General features: G+C 33.8%; 1 protein-coding gene across 2 annotated transcripts in view; it reads right to left on the bottom strand.

Annotated features, from left to right (window-relative positions):
• Positions 1 to 19844, bottom strand: part of LOC131985058 (zinc fingers and homeoboxes protein 2-like) — a 189829-nt gene that overhangs the window by 9764 nt on the left and 160221 nt on the right. For both annotated transcript variants that reach the window (XM_059350088.1, XM_059350087.1), the window contains one exon: positions 13230 to 13413. In XM_059350088.1, coding sequence (XP_059206071.1) covers positions 13233 to 13413 — 181 coding nt within the window. In that variant the 3' untranslated portion in view covers positions 13230 to 13232. The remainder of the gene's footprint in view (positions 1 to 13229; positions 13414 to 19844) is intronic.

Genomic DNA, 19844 nt, shown 5'->3' with positions numbered 1-19844 from the left:
TTGTAATTTTGTGTCTTTCTGGTAATTTTGTGTCTTTTTTCAATAATTTTGTGTCTTTCTGGTAATTTTGTGTCTTTTTTTTGGTAATTTTGTGTCTCTTTTAAAATAATTTTGTGTCTTTTTTAAATAATTATCTGTCTTTTTGGTAATGCTGTGTCCTTTTTTGGTCATTTTGTTCCTTCTTTAAAAATAATTTTGTGTCTTTTTTGGTAATTCTGTGTACTTTTTGGTCATTTTGTGTCTTTTTCATTCATTTTGATACTACCTCCAGCGGCCGCCAGGTAATTTGAGTTTGAGACCCCTGAACAAAGTACTAATTTAATTTAATTCTGCTGCAGCTTCCATTTAAATGCACATTATATATAACATTATATGATATATTTCAGGCTGCAGCTTCACATGATGAAACCCTAAAAAACACGTTTTTTCTGGCTGCAAATCAAATGTTTCACTGGAACAAAACCTCATTTTTTTATTAAAAGTAATGCCAGAAAATTAAAAGCAATTACAATGAGTTTTATTCTAAGATCCCGGTTACCTGGAAACAGCGGCGTGCGGCGTGCGGCGCTCAGTGTTTTACATTATAATGATGACAGCAGAGAGAGGAGCTGCAGCATTTCACCAATTAAGCCTTCATCTATAAGCTACGGCTGTTGATAGGTTATTATGGGACGCTGCAGCGCTCCGCTGATTAAATGAAGCCCCGAGCTGCTGTGATTAGTGAGACAGGACAATGGATGGCACACACACACACACACACACACACACACACACACACACACACACACTATTAACACACACACACGAGGAGCAGGAGAACACATCAGTTTGCATCGCAGCAGCAAAGTGTTTTTTCTCTGCAGCTCCTTAATGTAATCTGGAGATTCCATCGCTCTCTATTAGTATCAGCTCTCTGCCGCGACCTCTGACCTCTGACCTCTGACCCCGATGCACACACTCAATGTGCCCCCGCCCTAAATATCCCCAGTGAGACGCTAAGTTTTAATTTTCCTCTCTGCACAGAAACAACCTGCAGATTTATTCTGTTAACCCTCTGGAGTCTTAATCTATTTATTGAATGTTTTATTTACAGTAATAACTTTATTTATATCTGACATGTAGACAAGACATAAAATGACTAAAAAAACACACAAAATGACCAAAAAACCCCACAAAATTACAAAAAAAGGACAAAATATTACTGAAAAAAACACAAAAATACTTAAAAAGACATAAAAATGAAGAAAAAGACACAAAATGACCAAAAAATACACAGAATTACCAAAAAAGACACAAAATTATTTTAAAAAAGACACAAAATGAGAGAAAAAAACAACTAAATTACTTTAAAAAAAGAAACAAAATGACCCAAAAAAGACACAACATTAACAGTCTTGTTTTTCTTCAATGGATGAAGCAACAAAATTAACATGATCCCCTTTTTTTTCTCCACATCCATGTTTCCTTTTTCGGTCATCACCTGGATTAGATTTTAGTTTTCATGGACATAACTCGTTAATTAAATGCTTTTCTGTAGCATGCGTTAAGTTCTGAGATGTCAAAACATCCTTGAATACAGCAAAAAGTGTTTTAACCCTCTGGAGTCTTAATCTATTTATTGAAAATACATGTTTTATTAACAGTAATAACTTTATTTATAAATTATATGTAGACAAGCTGAGAAAGCCAGTTAAAGTTCAATCAGAGGAGCTTTCACAGTGAGACATTTATGTTTCTAGACCATTTTTAACTCTACGGAGTCTTTTTGGGCTATTTTGTCCATTTTTGAATCCTTTTCATCCTGCCTCTATACACCACTTAAACACCTTTAGTTGTGTCTTTTTTTTAGTTATTTTGTGTCTTTTTTTGGGTCATTTTGTGTAATTTTTTTAGTCATTTTTGTTCATTTTTAAAAATAATTTTGTGTCTTTTTTGGTAATTTTGTGTCTTTTTTGGTAATTTTGTGTCTTTTTAAAATCATTTTGTGTCTTTTTTAGTAAATTTGTGTGTTTTTTGGGTCATTTTGTGCCTTTTTAAAATCATTTTGTGTCTTTTTAAAATCATTTAGTGTCTTTTTTTAGTAATTTTGTGTCTTTTTGGGTCATTGTGTGTCTTTTTAAAATAATTTAGGTCTTTTTTAGTTATTTTGTGTCTTTTTTAAAATAATTTTGTGTCTTTTTTGGTAATTCTGTGTATTTTTTGGTCATTTTGTGTCCAAATGTCTCCCGATGCTGCGTTCATCTGTGTGTGAATGAATTCCTGCTGGTGGCAGCGTTTAGGGTCTCCTCTGCCACCAGCATGAATGTGTGTGTGAACGGGTGAATGAGTCAGTCTGTAGTGTAAAGAGCTTTGAGTGATTGCAAAGCGACTAGAAAAGCACTATATAAGTGTGTGTATACACACACACACACACACACACACACACACACACACACACACACACACACACACACACACACACACACACACACACACACACACACACTCATTTATTTGCTCATTCAGACGTTGAACCGTCACCTTTTTTTTTCTTTGTCACCTTTTTCTGTTTTGAATTCATGGACATTATTTTTTTCCAGCCACCTCTGGATAATTGATTCCGGCTCCGTTTTCTTTAATATTCTCGACAGGTGTGTTTTTATCTGCTGCTTTACCTTTTTACCTTTTTACCTTGAATCGGTCCCCAAAAAGCACAACACCAGGACTAACACACACTGACGTATATTTACCATTTATTCCATTCTGATTAAAGGTTGAATCACCCTTTCATGAGTTAGTTTCTTTAGTGATGAGAGCTGAATGTGATCTTTTAGAGAAGAAGACTCATTTATAACCGCTGCTCCTCTTGTTTATCAATATTTATATTTATTACAGTTATTCTGTGTTTGCAAGGTTTAATTCTCACTTGTGCATTGGAATAAACAGTTTTAATGGTATTATAAAATCAATATTTAACGATGTGTTCTATTTCCTGACGTTGGTTTTCCAATTTTTCCACAGAAAAATGGCAGAATTTTAGCGAAAAGTGCAGATTATAGATTATTTTTTGCACCGTAAAAGAACATATCTCTTGTTTTTGGCACCATAAAAGAACATATTTTCTGTTTTTTGTACTGTAAAACATATTTTCTTTTTTTTGCACCGTAAGAGAACATATTTTAATTTTTTTTTGCACCATAAAAGAACATATTTTATATATTTTTTGCACCATAAAAGAACATGTTTATAGCTTTTTGCACTGTAAAAGATCAGATTTTCTGCTTTTTGCATCGTAAAAGAACATATTTTTTGTTTTTGCACTGTAAAAGAACATATTTATTTGTTTTTCGCACCGTAAAAAAACATATTTTCATTTTTTTGCACCGTACAAGAACATATTTTATATATTTTTTTGCACCATAAAAGAAGATATTTATTGCCTTTTGCACTGTAAAAGATCATATTTGATGTTTTTATTTGTGCAAACCAGACAGCTTAAATAGACAAATAAAGCATATTATCAGTCTCAGATTCTTGCAGGAAAAAGCAACAAAAGCACGATCAGAATCTACAGTTATTGTTGCTCCATATTGATTATTGATTTGAGCTGTCAGGTGCTGATTATGGCACAAACTTTATTTACCTAAAACATGAAATATTTTGGTTTTTAAGAAATCAGATCTGTGAATCTGGCTGCACATTTAATGATTATCAACCACAACTCACAGACTTGTGCATTGGAATAAACAGTATTTAGGGTATGATAAAGTCAGTATTTACTGATGTGTTCTGTTTCCTTATGTTGGTTTCCAGAAACACTTTAAAAGTCTCCGGATGCACCAACATGAGCTGTATTTAACCTGAGATATGACCTTTTTCTGCAGCTCTGCAGCGTGGATGGCCAGAGGATAGTTAAATATAATAAAGAATGTAACACACACACACACACACACACACACACACACACACACACACACAGATCCGTGTTTGTTTTGCAGCCTCCAACATCCAAAGTAAACAAGTGAAAAATGCATTTGGGGTGAAAACACAAACAGAGCTGAAAGGAGTCGGCTGAGATCGAGTCTCTAGTCGCGTTTCGGAGGTCGAGGCAGACGACCAGGTGACGGCAGCGATCTGAGACACACACACACACACACACACACACACACACACACACACACACACAGCATAAAAGAACATATTTATTGCTTTTTGCACTGTAAAAGATCCGATTCTCTGCTCTTTGCACCATAAAAGAACATATTTTATATTTTTTCGCACTGTAAAAGAACATATTTTCTGCTTGTTAGATGGTAAAAGAACATGTTTTCTGCTTTTTGCACCGTAAAGGAACATATCTTTTGTTTTTTGCACCGTAAAAGAACATATTTATTTGTTTTTCGCACCGTAAAAGAACACATTTTCTGCTTTTTGCACCGTAAAAGAACACATTTTCTGCTTTTTGCACTGTAAAAGAACACATTTTCAGATTTTTGCACCGTAAAAGAACATATTATCTGCTTTTTGCACCGTAAAAAAACATTTTTTTGCACCGTAAAAGAATATATTTCGTTTTTTGCACCGTAAAAGAACATATTTTCTGTTTTTTGCACTGTAAAAGGACATATTTTATATTATTTCGCACCGCAAAAGAACATATTTTATTTTTTACACCGTAAAATAACATTTTTGTTTTTTTGCACCGTAAAAGAACAGACAGACAGACAGACAGACACACACACACACACACACACACACACACACACCATAAAAGAAAATATTTATTGCTTTTTGCACTGAAGATCAGATTCTCTGCTCTTTGCACCGTAAAAGAAAATATTTTATATTTTTTTGCACCGTAAAAGAAAATATTTTCAGTTTTTTTTGCACCATCTTGAAGTGTTTAAGTGTCAGATTCTTGCAGGAAAAAGCAACAAAAAACACTATCAGAGACTGATTTTCTGATCAGAATCACAGTTATTGTTGCTGCATATTGATTATTGATTTCAGCTGTCACGTGTTGATTTTGGCACAAACTTTATGTACCTAAAACATGAAATTTATTTGGGTTTCAAGCAATCAGACCTGTAAATCTGTCTGCACATGTAATGATTTCCAACCACTGCTGATAATCAATAAAAGCCTGTCTGTCACATGTTTCACTCTGATTATAAAGTCATATTTCTCTGCTCCACATTGTGAGTTTCCAGGTTGCTGTGTGACTCAACTGGAGCAGATTTTATTCCGATGGATTCCAACATTCACCTGCCACGCTCGCTCCTCCGCCAGACAAACTGATTGGTGGAGCAGAAAGCAGCAGCCCGCCACGACAAACTGGCACCTGAACGCAGCGTCTGGCACGCACACACACACACACACACACACACACACACACGCGCGCTGCCAGAGTTTAGATAGCAGCTCATGTTAATTTATCCTCCTGCTCACAAACTGAAGCAGATCGGACCGAAAACATCCGACACAAAGCTCCTAATGTCATTAACCAGCTAGAGGTGACACTCCAACATTAAAAAGTTAGATTCTGTCGTTTGGGTAAATATGCAGATGAAGCGTAGTGTGTGTGTGTGTGTGTGTGTGTGTGTGAGTGTGTGTGTGTGTGTGTGTGTGTGTGTGTGGGCTGGAGCAGAGAGGGGCAGCGTGGAGGAGTTTCTGCGAGCAGCTGCAGCAGACGGAAGAAAAACTCACTCACACTCTGTTTGTCCTTTTGTTTCTACAATTCACCATCATAGTTATATTGTGTTGTATTTTATTATACTGACAGGACTCTATAGACTGTGATAACTTCTTCTGAGGAGGTTTATTAATCTGAACGAGACCCTGATGATGTCACTTATCGCTGGTTGTGTTAAGACAAAAAAAATTGTTCACAAGGATGTTGGTGTAAGCTTTTCCCTTTGGAAGAGTATACATTATTATTATTTAAATTGTTATTATTATTTTTCATTTATCTTTTATTTATTATTATTTGTATAATAATTATTTGTATTATATTTTGTATTATTAATATTTAAAAAATATTATGTTTCCATTTATTTATTATTTATTATTATTTGTATTCATTTTATTAATTGTATATATATATATTATATATATATATATTATTTTCTAAATATATATATTTTGTATTATTATTAATATTATTTAAAAATATTATTATATTTTCCATTTATTTATTATTTTTATTCATTCATTTATTTATTTAAAAAAATATATTTAATTAAAATGTAATATATATATGTATTATTGATATTTTAAATTATTATTATTCTTCATTTATTTATTATTATTTTTATCCATTTTTTTAACAATTTTTATATACATTTTAATACAATAAAAATATATTTTTTGTATTATTATTATTAAAAATATTATTATTATTTTTAATGTATCTATTATTTATTATTATATTTATTCACATTTTTGTTTTTATATATTTTTTATTAAAATTTAAAATATATATATATTTTTTCTTTTAAATAATTATTATTTTTCATGTATTTATTCTTATTATATAATTCATTTATTTAACTATAATTTTTTTTATATTTCATTAAAATTTGTCAGTACAGACAAAGGTATTTACAAAAATATAGACAGAAACAGAAACACTGGCTGCAAGGGGAAGTCTGACTGCATAGAAGTCTATGAGAAAATTAGCTACTACTTCTCACTGGACATTTAATCAGATTTTATGAAATAAATGTTTCTATCTTCTGGGTCTGAAGAGTTAAGACAATGCAGAAATACCTTAAACCTGCAAGCAAAGGGTGAAAATGACTCAGATTGCATAGAAGTCTATGAGAAATCGACCTACTTAGACAATGGATGATATGTGCAGCTTTCTGAAGAGGAATCTCTGCATCCTGCTGCTTTTTACCATTTAAGAACTATATTGTAACACTTTATCACTTCATCTTCTCCTTGAGAAGTGAAACAGAGCAGCTGGGAGATTAACATCTATTGTTCATGCAGCTACTTGACCTCCTCTCATGTGGGAGCTGAACAAAAAATCAAAATCTCTAAATCTCAAACGTATATGAGCAGAAGGGATTCGTTCCTCTTAGAGAACCAGCACAGAGCCGGTCGGTGCAGGTGCATCCTGCAGGTTTGTGCAGAAATGTTGCATCCTGAGACCTTGAACACTTTTTAATGTTTTTATTATTTAATGTAAGGAAATACAAGTGAAATAACAACATTTAGTGTAAAGTGAAACGTTTATCGATATAAAAACTCTACTATAGCTGTGATTTTATAGTATTTTATCTTTCTTTTTTCTTATTGAGACACTTCCTTTTAACTTTTGTGGCTTTTTATTTTACTTTTTAGTTCAACTGTATCTAAACTTTCATGTTTTTTAATCTAGTGATGACATATTTTGTTCTATTGCACTTTTAAATAACATATTCTCTGTTTTTTGCACTTTAAGATAAGATGTTTATGTTTTTCTTGCATTGTGAAAAAAAAAAGCATATTTTCAGGTTTTTTTGCACTGTAAAAGAAAATATTTTCTGTTTTTTTGACCCCATAAAAGAATATATTTTCTGTTTTTTTTTGCACTTTAAAAGAACATTTTTTAAAATTTTTTTTTTGCACAGTAAAACAATAAATTTTCTGTCTTTATTTTTTGGACTATAAAAGAACATATTTTATGTTTTTTTTTCATTGTAAAAGAACATACTGGCTTTTTCTTTGACATTTTTGTTCAACATTATCTTAATTTTCACGTTTTTAAGGAAGTGATAACATATTTTCTCTTTTTTTGTACAATAAAAGAACATATTTTATGTTTCCTGCACTGTGTTTATGTGCAAAAGATCAGATTTGATGTTTTTATTTGTCCAAACCAGACAGTTTAAACAGACAAATAAATCATTTGTGAACTAAAGTGTCTGAGTGTCAGATTCCTGCAGGAAAAAGCAACAAACCCACCATCAGACCTCCCTGACGGGACAGATTCTATGAACTAAACCTGCAGTTATTGCTGCTGCATATTGATTATTGATTATCAGAGCTGTCAGCTGCTGATTTTGAAGACATCCAGACGTTGGTGACAATCTCTCCGCGTGTCACAAGTTAGAGGCTCCGGCTTGTTTACGCCTGTTTGTCTTGACGAAATCATTTGAACAGAATCTATTTTGATAAACAGAAAGAAGCATTAAAACTTTGAGTCTTCTGTCAGCAGAGACAGCAGCAGACTCTGTCGTCACACTTTGCCCCAGGCGGAGCTTTTATCTATCTAACTTTACCACACCGGGGGGTCTGCTGCTATTTTAGGCCGGTTTTTCTCTTCCCGAATTTTTTCCTGAAGCCGGTTGTTTGTTGCTGAGCGGCCGAAGCCAAAACTCACACAGCTACACACACAGACGGAGATCGGCTGGAGCCGCTTCTGTTTGGTGCCTGGGACCGAGGAGGTGTTGGCTTCATCACTGACAGGAGGAGGAGGAGGAGGAGGGGGGGGGGGGGGGGGGGGGGGGGGGGGAGGAGGAGGAGGAGGAGGAGGAGGAGGGGGAGGAGGAGGAGGAGGAGGAGGGGGAGGAGGAGGAGGAGGGACACCGGGGACCGTCAGGGGCCGCATCGCTTAAATCACTTCAGTCACTGTGAAAAACCTGCAGCCACACACACACACACACACACACACACACACACACACACACACACACAGGCTGCAGGCTTTTACACTCTGCATGGTGAAATGTGAAAGAGAAAAGTTCCCTCTGATTTTGGTGCTCTTATTTTGAAAGGACCCCTTTATTTATTTATTTATTTATTGGAATCACTTTTCTTTTGTCTGTTTCCTCTGATTTTGGTGCTCTTATTTTGAAAGGACTCCTTTATTTATTTATTTGAATCACTTTTCTTTGGTCTGTTTCCTCTGATTTTTGTGCTCTTATTTTGAAAAGACTCTTTTATTTATTTATTTCTGGGAATCACTTTTTCTTTTGTCGGTTCCCTCTGATTTTGGTGCTCTTATTTTGAAAGGACCCCTTTATTTATTTATCTATTTCTGGGAATCACTTTTCTTTTGTCTGTTTCCTCTGATTTTGGTGCTCTTATTTTGAAAGGGCTCCTTTATTTATGGGAATCACTTTTCTTTTGTTTGCTCTTTTCTCAGGAAAGACACAGTGCTGGTTTGTTCCACAGTGTCTTAAATTACCATATTAGTAATTTCTGTTTTTATTATTGTTATCCATAGAAAAGAACATTTTTGTGCTCTTATTTTGAAAGGACCCATTTATTTATTTACTTCTGAGAATCACTTCTGTTTCCTCTGATTTTGGTGCTCTTATTTTGAAAAGACCCATTTATTTATTCATTCATTCATTTATTTATGGGAATCACTTGTCTTTTGTCTGTTTCCTCTGATTTTGGTGCTCTTATTTTGAAAGGACCCATTTATTTATTTATTTGAATCACTTTTCTCTGGTCTGTTTCCTCTGATTTTGGTGCTCTTATTTTGAAAGGACCCATTGACTTATTTATGGAAATCACTTTTCTTTTGTGCGTTTCCTCTGATTTTGGTGCTCTTATTTTGAAAGGACCCATTTATTTATTTATTTCTGGGAATCACTTTTTCTTTTGTCTGTTTCCTCTGATTTTGGTGCTCTTATTTTGAAAGGACCCATTTATTTATTTATTTGAATCACTTGTCTTTTGTCTGTTTCCTCTGATTTTGGTGCTCTTATTTTGAAAGGACCCATTTATTTATTAATTAATTAATTTGAATAAATTTTCTTTGGTCTGTTTCCTCTGATTTTGGTGCTCTTATTTTGAAAGGACCCATTCATTTATTCATGGGAATCACTTTTCTTTTGTCTGTTTCCTTTGATTTTGGTGCTCTTATTTTGAAAGGACCCATTTATTTATTTATTTATTTATGGGAATCACTTTTCTTTTGTCTGTTTCCTCTGATTTTGGTGCTCTTACTTTGAAAGGACCCATTTACTTATTTATGGAAATCACTTTTCTTTTGTGCGTTTCCTTTGATTTTGGTGCTCTTATTTTGAAAGGACCCATTCATTTATTTCTGGTAATCACCTTTTCTTTTGTGCTGGTTTGTCTGATATTAGTAATTACCAAGATCATTTTTTATGTTTCTGTGATGGTTATGTAGAAGTTCTTTAACCCAAATTTTTAATGCTAAAGTAATTATTAATGAATCATAATTACGACTGTTATCCATGAATTATTGTTAATATTATTGTTATCCATAGAAAAGTTTGTGTCTATTATGGTAATTTTTGGTAATTTTACATCTTTTTGTAATTTTTGTGTCTTTTTGTGGTAATTTTTGAGTAATTTTATGTTTTTTTTGGGTTGTTTAACATCTTTTTTGTCATTTTGTGTATTTTGTGGATATTTTGTTGGTCACGTGACAAATATTCACTGACAATCTGTTTACACAGAGCCGAGAGGAGAGGACAGGAGAGACTGGAAACATGACAATACTGAAAATATGTACAATATATGGAGCTTTTTTTGAAAACTTGAGTTTTTTGTGTGTTTTTTTGGAATTTTGTGTCTTTTTTTGGTAATTTTTTGTCTTTTGTGGTACTTTTTTATCTTTTTTTGTAATTGTGTATCCTATTTTGGTAATTTTTGGTAATTTTATGTATTTTTTGGGTCATTTAACGTCTTTTTTTTGTCATTTTGTGTCTTTTGCCCAAACGTGACAAATATTCACTGAAAATCTGTTTCCACAGATCTGAGAGGAGAGGACAGGAGAGAACAGACAAAGTAAAATGCAGTAAAACTGGAGTGTTTTTCTAAAGGGAGTCTGGTTCTTGTGGGAAAAACTCCAAAACAACCTGAAGACAGAATGAAAGTTCCTCGTCGCTGCTTTTCAAGTAAAAAAAACAGTGAAAGACTGGAGCGAGGAAGGAAAACATGCATTCAACATGATGTTTGTTAGAGCTCAAGGATAAACAGATAAACAGATTGTTTGTGTGGATAAACAACAAACTCCTCACAGGCCACCTTTAACTCTCTTCTTTCTCTGCAGAAATATCGCTTGCACACCATTTAATGAAAAATGTAATTCACGCTTCACTTAATTACTTCAAAAGGAGGTCATTTGTCATTTTTGACATTTTATAGAATAAGCGATTAATCATTTAACTCAGAAATAATTAGCGCTTGTATTGATAGTGAGTGTAATTCAGTTGCAGGTCTAATTAAAAGAAACTGGCCTTTGAACATGTACAAAATATTATATTTCTGACATGAATGTGGCTTTTCAGGGAATAATGTGCCGATAGAGAACTCAGGGCCTTCGGAGCGTCTGTTACAGACGGTTTTATCACAAACACAAAGACGTCACACATCAGGAAACACACAAACACACAAACACACAAACACACAAACACGTCTGCTAGCCCCAGGCAGCTGCTGCAGCTTTTAGGACTTTTTTGTAGTTGACATTTCTTGGTTTTCAGAACATTTTTTTAGCAATTCGAACCCAAAAAACACAAAATTCAGCGTGTTTTCAAGTCATTTTTGCAGCTTTTATGACTTTTTCTGTATATTGCACATTGTTTTCTTCTATAATTTCTTTGTATTGTGTGTTTTTCTTGTTGTGCAACTAAACCTTTCTCACACTTTTTCTCTTTTTGTAGTTGACATTTCTTGGTTTTCAGAACATTTTTTTTAGCAATTTGAACCAAAAAAACACAAAAATCAGCGTGTTTTCAAGTCATTTTTGCATCAGTTTTTGCAGCTTTTATGACTTTTTGGACATTGCACATTGTTTACTTCTATATTTTATTTGCGTTGTGTGTTTTCTTGTTGTGCAACTAAACCTTTCTCAGACTTTTTCTCTTTTTGTTTTTTTTGTTTCTCAATTTGAACCCAAAAAACACAGAAATCTGTGTTTTCAAGTCATTTTGCATCAGTTTTTGCAGCTTTTATGACTTTTTCTGGACATTGTACATTGTTTTCTTCCATAATTTCTTTGCATTGTGTGTTTTCTTGTTGTGCAACTAAACCTTTCTCACACTTTTTCTCTTTTTGTAGTTGACATTTCTTGGTTTTCAGAACATCTTTTTAGCAATTTGAACCCAAAAAACACAAAAATCAGTGTGTTTTCAAGTCATTTTTCATCAGTTTTTGCAGCTTTTTTTTTTGGACATTGCACATTGTTTTCTTCTATATTTTATTTGCGTTGTGTGTTTTCTTGTTGTGCAACTAAACCTTTTCTCACACCTTTTCTCTTTCTGTAGTTTTCAGAACATTTTATTAGCAATTTGAACCAAAAAAACACAAAAATCAGCGTGTTTTCAAGTCATTTTTGCATCAGTTTTTGCAGCTTTTATGACTTTTTCTGGACATTGCACGTTGTTTTCTTCTATAATTTCTTTGCATTGTGTTTTCTTGTGCAATTAAACCAAACTATTTGAAAACAAAAACACAAAAAAATGCATCACATTCACATCTAATACTAATGAGCGTGCATGTTTTGGGTCATTTTTGCATCAGTTTTTGCAGCTTTTATGACTTTTTGGACATTGCACATTGTTTTCTTTTATATTTTCTTTGCATTGTGTGTTTTCTTGTTGTGCAACTAAACCTTTCTCACACTTTTTCTCTTTTTGTAGTTGACATTTCTTGGTTTTCAGAACATTTTTTTTAGCAATTTGATCCAATAAAACACAAAAATCAGCGTGTTTTCAAGTCATTTTTGCATCAGTTTTTGCAGCTTTTATGACTTTTTGGACATTGCACATTGTTTTCTTCTATAATTTCTTTGCATTGTGTGTTCTTGTGCAATTAAACCAAACTATTTGAAAACAAAAACTCAAAAATATGCATCACATTCACAGCTTCAACTAACAGCGTGCATGTTTTGGGTCATCTTTGCATCAGTTTTTGCAGCTTTTATGACTATTTTGCAGTTGACATTTCTTGGTTTTCAGAACATTTTTTTGCAATTTAAACAAAAAAAACGCCACAAAAATCTGCGTGTTTTCAAGTCATTTTTGCATCAGTTTTTTGCAGCTTTTATGACTTTTTTTGGACATTGCAGATTGTTTTCTTCTATATTTTCTTTGCGTTGTGTGTTTTTTTGTTGTGCAACTAAACCTTTCTCACACTTTTTTTTTACAACATTTTTTAGCAATTTGAACCAAAAAAACACAAAAAATCAGCGTGTTTTCGAGTCATTTTTGCATCAGTTTTTGCAGCTTTTATGACTTTTTTGGCCACTTTTTCTCTTTCTGTAGTTGCCACTCCCTCACCGTCTATCCAGTCAGCCTCCCAGACGTGTCCTCCGTCAGCTTCCTGTCCCGCTCCAGCAGCAGCTCCCGTCCTCTCCTCGAGTGTCCGTCGTCCAGCCAGCTGCCGAACACCTCCCGCGCTCCGCCCATCACGCCGCCGTTCTGCCCGCCGTTCTTCAGCTCCGCCGCCGTCTGCTGCCTCAGTCTGTCGGAGGTTAACGGACGGTCACACAAAGGTTCAATACAGGGACATTAAAGGACGTCACACACTTCTACAGAGTCAGAAATCTGAAAATAATCTGCATAAAACGCCACACGAGTAACAGTTATCCATATGCATCATATGCACAGTTACAAAACGTCAGTGTGCATGTTTTTGGGTCACTTTTGCATCCATTTTTGCAGCTTTTATGACTTTTTTTGGGACATTGCACACATTTTTCTTCTATATTTTCTTTGCATTGTGTGTTCTTGTGCAATTAAACATTATGAACTTACTGCATGAACATTTTGAACATAAAAACACCAAAATATGCATCATATTCATGCATGTTTTGGGGTCTTTTTTGTATCCATTTTTGCAGCTTTTATAGACGTTGCACACTTTTTTCCTTTTATATTTTCTTTGCATTATGTGTTTTTCTTCTTGGGCAATGAAACCTTTCTCAAAATTTTCTCATTTTTAGTCGACATTTGCAATTAAACAAGGAATTCTGACATTTCTTGTGAAAGCTGTTTTTCAGCTACAACTAATGAGTGTGCATCAGTTTTTGCAGTTTTTACGACTTTTTTGGGACATTGCACACATTTTTCTTCTAATATTTCTTTGCATTGTGTGTTTTTGTGCCATCAAACATAACAGACTTACTGGATCAACATTTTCAACACAAAAACCAAGAATATGCATCATATTCATGCATGTTTTCGTGTCTTTTTTGCACCCGTTTTTGCAGCTTTTACAACTGTTTTTGGACATTGCACACTTTTTTCTTCTATATTTTCTTTGCGTTGTGTGTTTTCTTGTTGTGCAACTAAACCTTTTTCACACTTTTTCTCTTTTTGTAGTAGACATTTCTTGGTTTTCTGAACATTTTTTTTTAGCAATTTGAACCCAAAAAACACAAATAATGCATCACATGCACAACAGTTTGCATTTTGTGTCACTTGTGCATCAGTTTTTGCAGCTTTTATGACTTTTCTTGGACATTGCACATTGTTTCCTTCTATGATTTCTCTGCATTGTGTGTTCTATAATGGAGTGACTGGATGAACATTTTGAACACAAAATGCATCACATTCACAGCTACAACTAGTCAGCCTTCATGTTTTTGTTCGGTCATTTTTTCATCAGTTTTTGCAGCTTTTATGACTTTTTTTTTAACATTGCACATTGTTTGCTTCTGTCTCTTTCTTGTGCAATTAAACAAGGAATTTTGTTGACATTTCTTGGTGAAAGCTATTTTTCAGAACATTTTTATTAATCATGCTTTTCATCCTTTGAAGCCAGCACAACTTCACCTATATGACCTGATCATTATTTTTTTTCTTTGACTTACTGGATCAAAATTATGATCACAGAAAAAAAAACTAGTCAGCGTGCATGTGGCCATTTTTATGTCAGTTTTTGCAGCTTTTATGACTTTTTTTGGACATTGCACACTTTTTTCTTTGCATTTTATTTTTTATTTTTGTGCAATTAAACCTTTTTCAACATTTTCTCATTTTCTAGTTGATATTTATTGGGTTCCAGAACATTTTTCTTTTCATCCTTTGGGATAATTTTGTCTGGCTTTGAATCTTTTTAATTCTGCCACTTAAAAAAAGTTCATCATGCCACATTGCTGTCATTATTTTCAGCACAGCCTCACCTATTTGACCTGATCATTACTTTTTTTCTTTGACTTACTGGATCAAAATTATGATCACAAAAAAAGAAAACTAGTCAGCGTGCATGTGGCCATTTTTATGTCCATTTTTTCAGCTTTTATGACTTTTTTTGGACATTGCACACTTTTTTCTTCTATATTTTCTTTTGCATTATATGTTTTATTTTTGTGCAAAAATACAAGTACTGGATCAACATGTAAAACACAGAAAAAACACAAAAAATATGCATCACATTCACAGCTACAAGTAACAGTGTGCATGTTTTGCTTTTATGACCTTTTTTGGACATTACATAAAACTCAAATCATGCTCACTGAAGAATTTTAAATCTGGAATTTGTCGATAAACACGAAAACACAAAAATAACAATGTTGGTCTTCGATTCTGTCATTTATTTATTTACTTTTCAGAAGCCTGAACCTGCAAATTATTACAAATTTGCAGGTTCAGGCTTCTGAAAAGTGAAGATTTTCAAGGTGTTTTTTCTCTTTTCGACATTAACAAAATATTTTTTTCTCTCTTCACGTTCACGTTCTGGGAAACCTGATTCAGAATTTGAATTTCTCATTATTTCCTCCGTTAACGAGGTAAAGTTTTGGTTCGTTTTGTTTGTTTGTCAGCAGGATAATTTACCTCAGAACACACAAACAATGTTAAATGTTTGTTCCAAATCTAACATCTAAGAGGTAAAATGAGGAGAACGTCTAGTTCTATATGTTTATACTAAATATATTCGAAATTATCTCTGGTTTTATGTATGGTTTTCTGTTCTATCATCATCAAAAAAAACCTGAAATGATGTTTAAAGCCAGAACTTTAGAGGGAAGGAAACATTTCGACCTTTTAAAACCTTTTTATCACTCTTGATAACATTATAAATCATCACAGTGGAGTTAAAGTCTAATTAATCTGCCTTTGATTTGTTTAATTCTAGTAGCTAAATGAACAGGATGAAAAATATTTAAAAATATGATTCACAGTTTTCTTTCATTGTAAAAAAAAAAAGAGAGAAAGATCGTTAAAAATGATATTTTCCTAAATTATTTGGCAGTTTTTAAGTGTCTGAGCTCACAATCAGACTGGACAAAAGTGGGTCACGTATTTAATTAGAGCGAGGACAAACGAACATGAAAATCATTTAGTTGTGAAGGACGTTCTCTTGGTGGACGCTGTGAGGAAAACTTTGTGTCAGAGCTGAAAGTCAACTTTTAACTTGTTAATAAGATGTTTTTAGAGGTGAATGCAGTTCGAAACCTGATTTTAAGACTTTTTTGGCACATTGCACATTGTTTTCTTCTATAATTTCGTTCCATTGTGTGATTTATTCTTGTGCAATTAAACCTTTCTCAACATTTTCTCATTTCGTAGTTGACATTTCTTGGTTTTAAGAACTTTTTTTTTGCAATTTAAGCCAAAAAACCCCACAAAAATCAGTGTGTTTTCAAGTCATTTTTGCATCAGTTTTTGCAGCTTTTATGACTTTTTTTGGGACATTGCACACATTTTTCTTCTATATTTTCTTTGCATTGTGTATTCTTGTGCGATTAAACTTACTGGATCAACATTTTGAACATAAAAAGACAAAAATATGCATCACATTCACAGCTTCAACTAACAGCGTGCGTGTTTTCAAGTCATATTTGGATCCGTTCTTGCAGCTTTTATGATTTTTTTGGACATTGCACACATTTTTCTTCTATATTTTCTTTGCATTGTATGTTTTGTTGTGCAACTAAACCTTTCTCACACTTTTCCTCAATTTGTAGTTGACATTTCGTGGTTTTAAGATCTTTTTTTTTTTTTAGCAATTTAAACCAAAAAAAAAACACAAAAATTTGTGTGCTTTCAAGTCATTTTTGCATCAGTTTTTGGAGCTTTTATGACTTTTTTGGACATTGCACACATTTTTCTTCTATATTTTCTGTGCATTGTGTTTTCTTGTGCGATTAAACTTACTGGATCAACATTTTGAACATAAAAAGACAAAAATATGCAACACATTCACATGTTGTGAAGTCATATTTGCATCAGTTTTTGCAGCTTTTATGACCTTTTCTGGACATTGCACATTGTTTCTTTCTATAATTTCTGTGCATTGTGTGTTCTTGTACAATTAAACAGAATGGACTTACTGGATCAACATTTTGAACACATAACACACAAAGATATGCATCATATTCATGCATGTTTTGGGGTCTTTTTGTGTCCATTTTGCAGCTTTTAAGACTTTTTTTGTATTTTTCTTGTTGTGCAACTAAACCTTTCTCACACTTTTCCTCATTTTGTAATTGACATTTCTTGGTTTTAAGAACTATTTTTTTAGCAATTTAAACCAAAAAAAAATCAGTGTGTTTTCAAGTCATTTTTGCATCAGTTTTTGCAGCTTTTAGGGCGTTTTCTGGACATTGCACATTGTTTCTTTCTATAATTTCTGTGCATGGTGTGTTCTTGTGCGATTAAACTTACTGGATCAACATTTTGAACGCAAAAAACACAAAAAGTTTTGCAGCTTTCAGCATATTTTCAATGCGTTTACTGGAAATCAGCAGCAGGAAATGACTTTGTAGTGTGCAGAGTTCATAAAACCAAGAACGAGCAGAAGGGTTTGAGCGTACCGGCGGCGCAGGTTCTTACTGTGGTGCTTTCCAAACCCAGAGCAGACTCATGGGAAGAATAAAACGCTTGCCCAAATTATTGTGGAGATATTGGTTTCCAACATAATGGCTCTGTTATTTAGCCAAAGATCTCCCAAGCTCCTGGAAGGGAAGTCAGACTAAATAGAGTCCCGTAGATTTGTGGGTTAATGTCCTGAAAACAATGTTAATGTGGCAACTGGAAAACAACAACACAAACCCTCCGAGAGGAAGCAGAAATTTGTTTTGGACGCCGAGGTCACCATAAAAGGTGCGAGCGGGTAGAAACGAAGCCCCGGGGGTACGGAGAGGTGAGCTGAGTGTAATTTCTGATTTCAGGCTTTTATAAATGATTATAAATGAAGTTGACTTGACTTCATTCTTGCGGTCACGTTTTCATTTTCATCCTCACAAAGTCACCAACAAGTCCAGCAGTGCAGGTTTTGTTTGGGCGACAGAATAAATGTAGCATTGTACGCTTCTGCAAACCACAAATATGTTGAATTTCTACATTTATGAACCACAAATATGCTTTTCAATGGTCATCTGACAAATATTCACTGGAAATCTGTTTACACAGAGCAGAGAGGAGAGGACAGGACAAGGGAGGCTGGAAATATGCAATTTACATCTTGTTTTTGTCATTTTTTTTTGCTAATTTTGTGTCTTTTTTGGCCAATTTACATTTATTTTTGTCTTTTTTGGTCATTTTATGTCTTCTTTAAAAATAATTTTGTGTCTTTTTTTGGTCATTTTGTGTCCTTTGATCACATGCAAAAATCTGTTTACACAGAGCCGAGAGGAGAGGACAGGAGAGAACAGGTTGTGAGGTGAACTGAATGCAGTTTTTGATTTCAGGCTTTTATAAATGATTATAAATGAAGTTGACTTGACTTCATTCTTGCGGTCACGTTTTCATTTCCATCCTCACAAAGTCACCAACAAGTCCAGCAGTGCAGGTTTTGTTTGGGCGACAGAATAAATGTAGCATTGTACGCTTCTGCAAACCACAAATATGTTGAATTTCTACATTTATGAACCACAAATATGTTTTTCTGAACCTGTTTAAACATGTTCAGATCGCTGTTTTTCAGACGTGGTGAAAGCTGTTTTAAACTCTTAACATTCTGCCCCTTTTATAGAAGAACTGAGGTTGACAGCAGGTCAACTTATCATTTCTTTGCATTGGGTGTTTTTGTGCTTTTAAACATAACAGACTTACTGGATCATTATTTTGAACACAAAATTATGCATCATATTCATGCATGTTTCGGGGTCTTTTTTGTATCCACTTTTGCATCTTTTATAGACATTGCACACTTTTTCCTTTTTTCTTCAGCTACAAATAAGTGTGCATGTTTTCAAGTCTTTTTTGCATCCGTTTTTGCAGCTTTTACAACTTTTTCGGGACACTGCACGCATTTTTCTTCTATATTTTCTTTGCATTGTGTGTTTTCTTGTTTGACAATTAAACCTTTCTCAACATTTTCTCATTAAACCTTTCTCAACGGTCACATTTTCATTTCCATCCTCACAAAGTCACCAACAAGTCCAGCAGTGCAGGTTTTTGTTGGCGACAGAATAAATGTAGCATTGTACAATTCTGAAAACCACAAATATGCTGAATTTCTACATTTATGAACCACAAATATGCTGTTCTGAACCCCAGAAACCTGTTTAAACATGCTGCAAACATGTTCAGATCGCTGTTTTTCAGACGTGGTGAAAGCTGTTTCAGACTCTCAACATTCTGCCCCTTTTTTAGAAAAACTGAGGTTGTGGTGAGAGGATTTTCAGGGGGAGACAGCAGGTCAACAGTTGATGTCACAAAGTGTTGAACATCATCTGAAAGCTGGAAAACCTGAAGATAACTTTGAGATAAAGCTCAATTAATAATCAATTATTCCATTATCTGAAGGCTGTTCTCATGCTTAATTAGGTCTTCAACCTTTCATTTTTACTCAAGAACTGATAAAAATGGTCAAAACCCCCTCCAAAATCCCACATTAAGACACCAAATACTTGAAAGACACCATAGAAAATTGAAATGCATGCCTGTGATAACTCTAGAATCTATAAGAGTCTCAGCTTTCCAGTCAGACCCGATTTATGCAAC

This window comes from Centropristis striata, chromosome 14 (genome assembly GCF_030273125.1).
Source record: "Centropristis striata isolate RG_2023a ecotype Rhode Island chromosome 14, C.striata_1.0, whole genome shotgun sequence".
NCBI classification, from domain to species: Eukaryota; Metazoa; Chordata; class Actinopteri; order Perciformes; family Serranidae; genus Centropristis; species Centropristis striata.
This window is presented reverse-complemented; position numbering and strand designations above follow the sequence as displayed.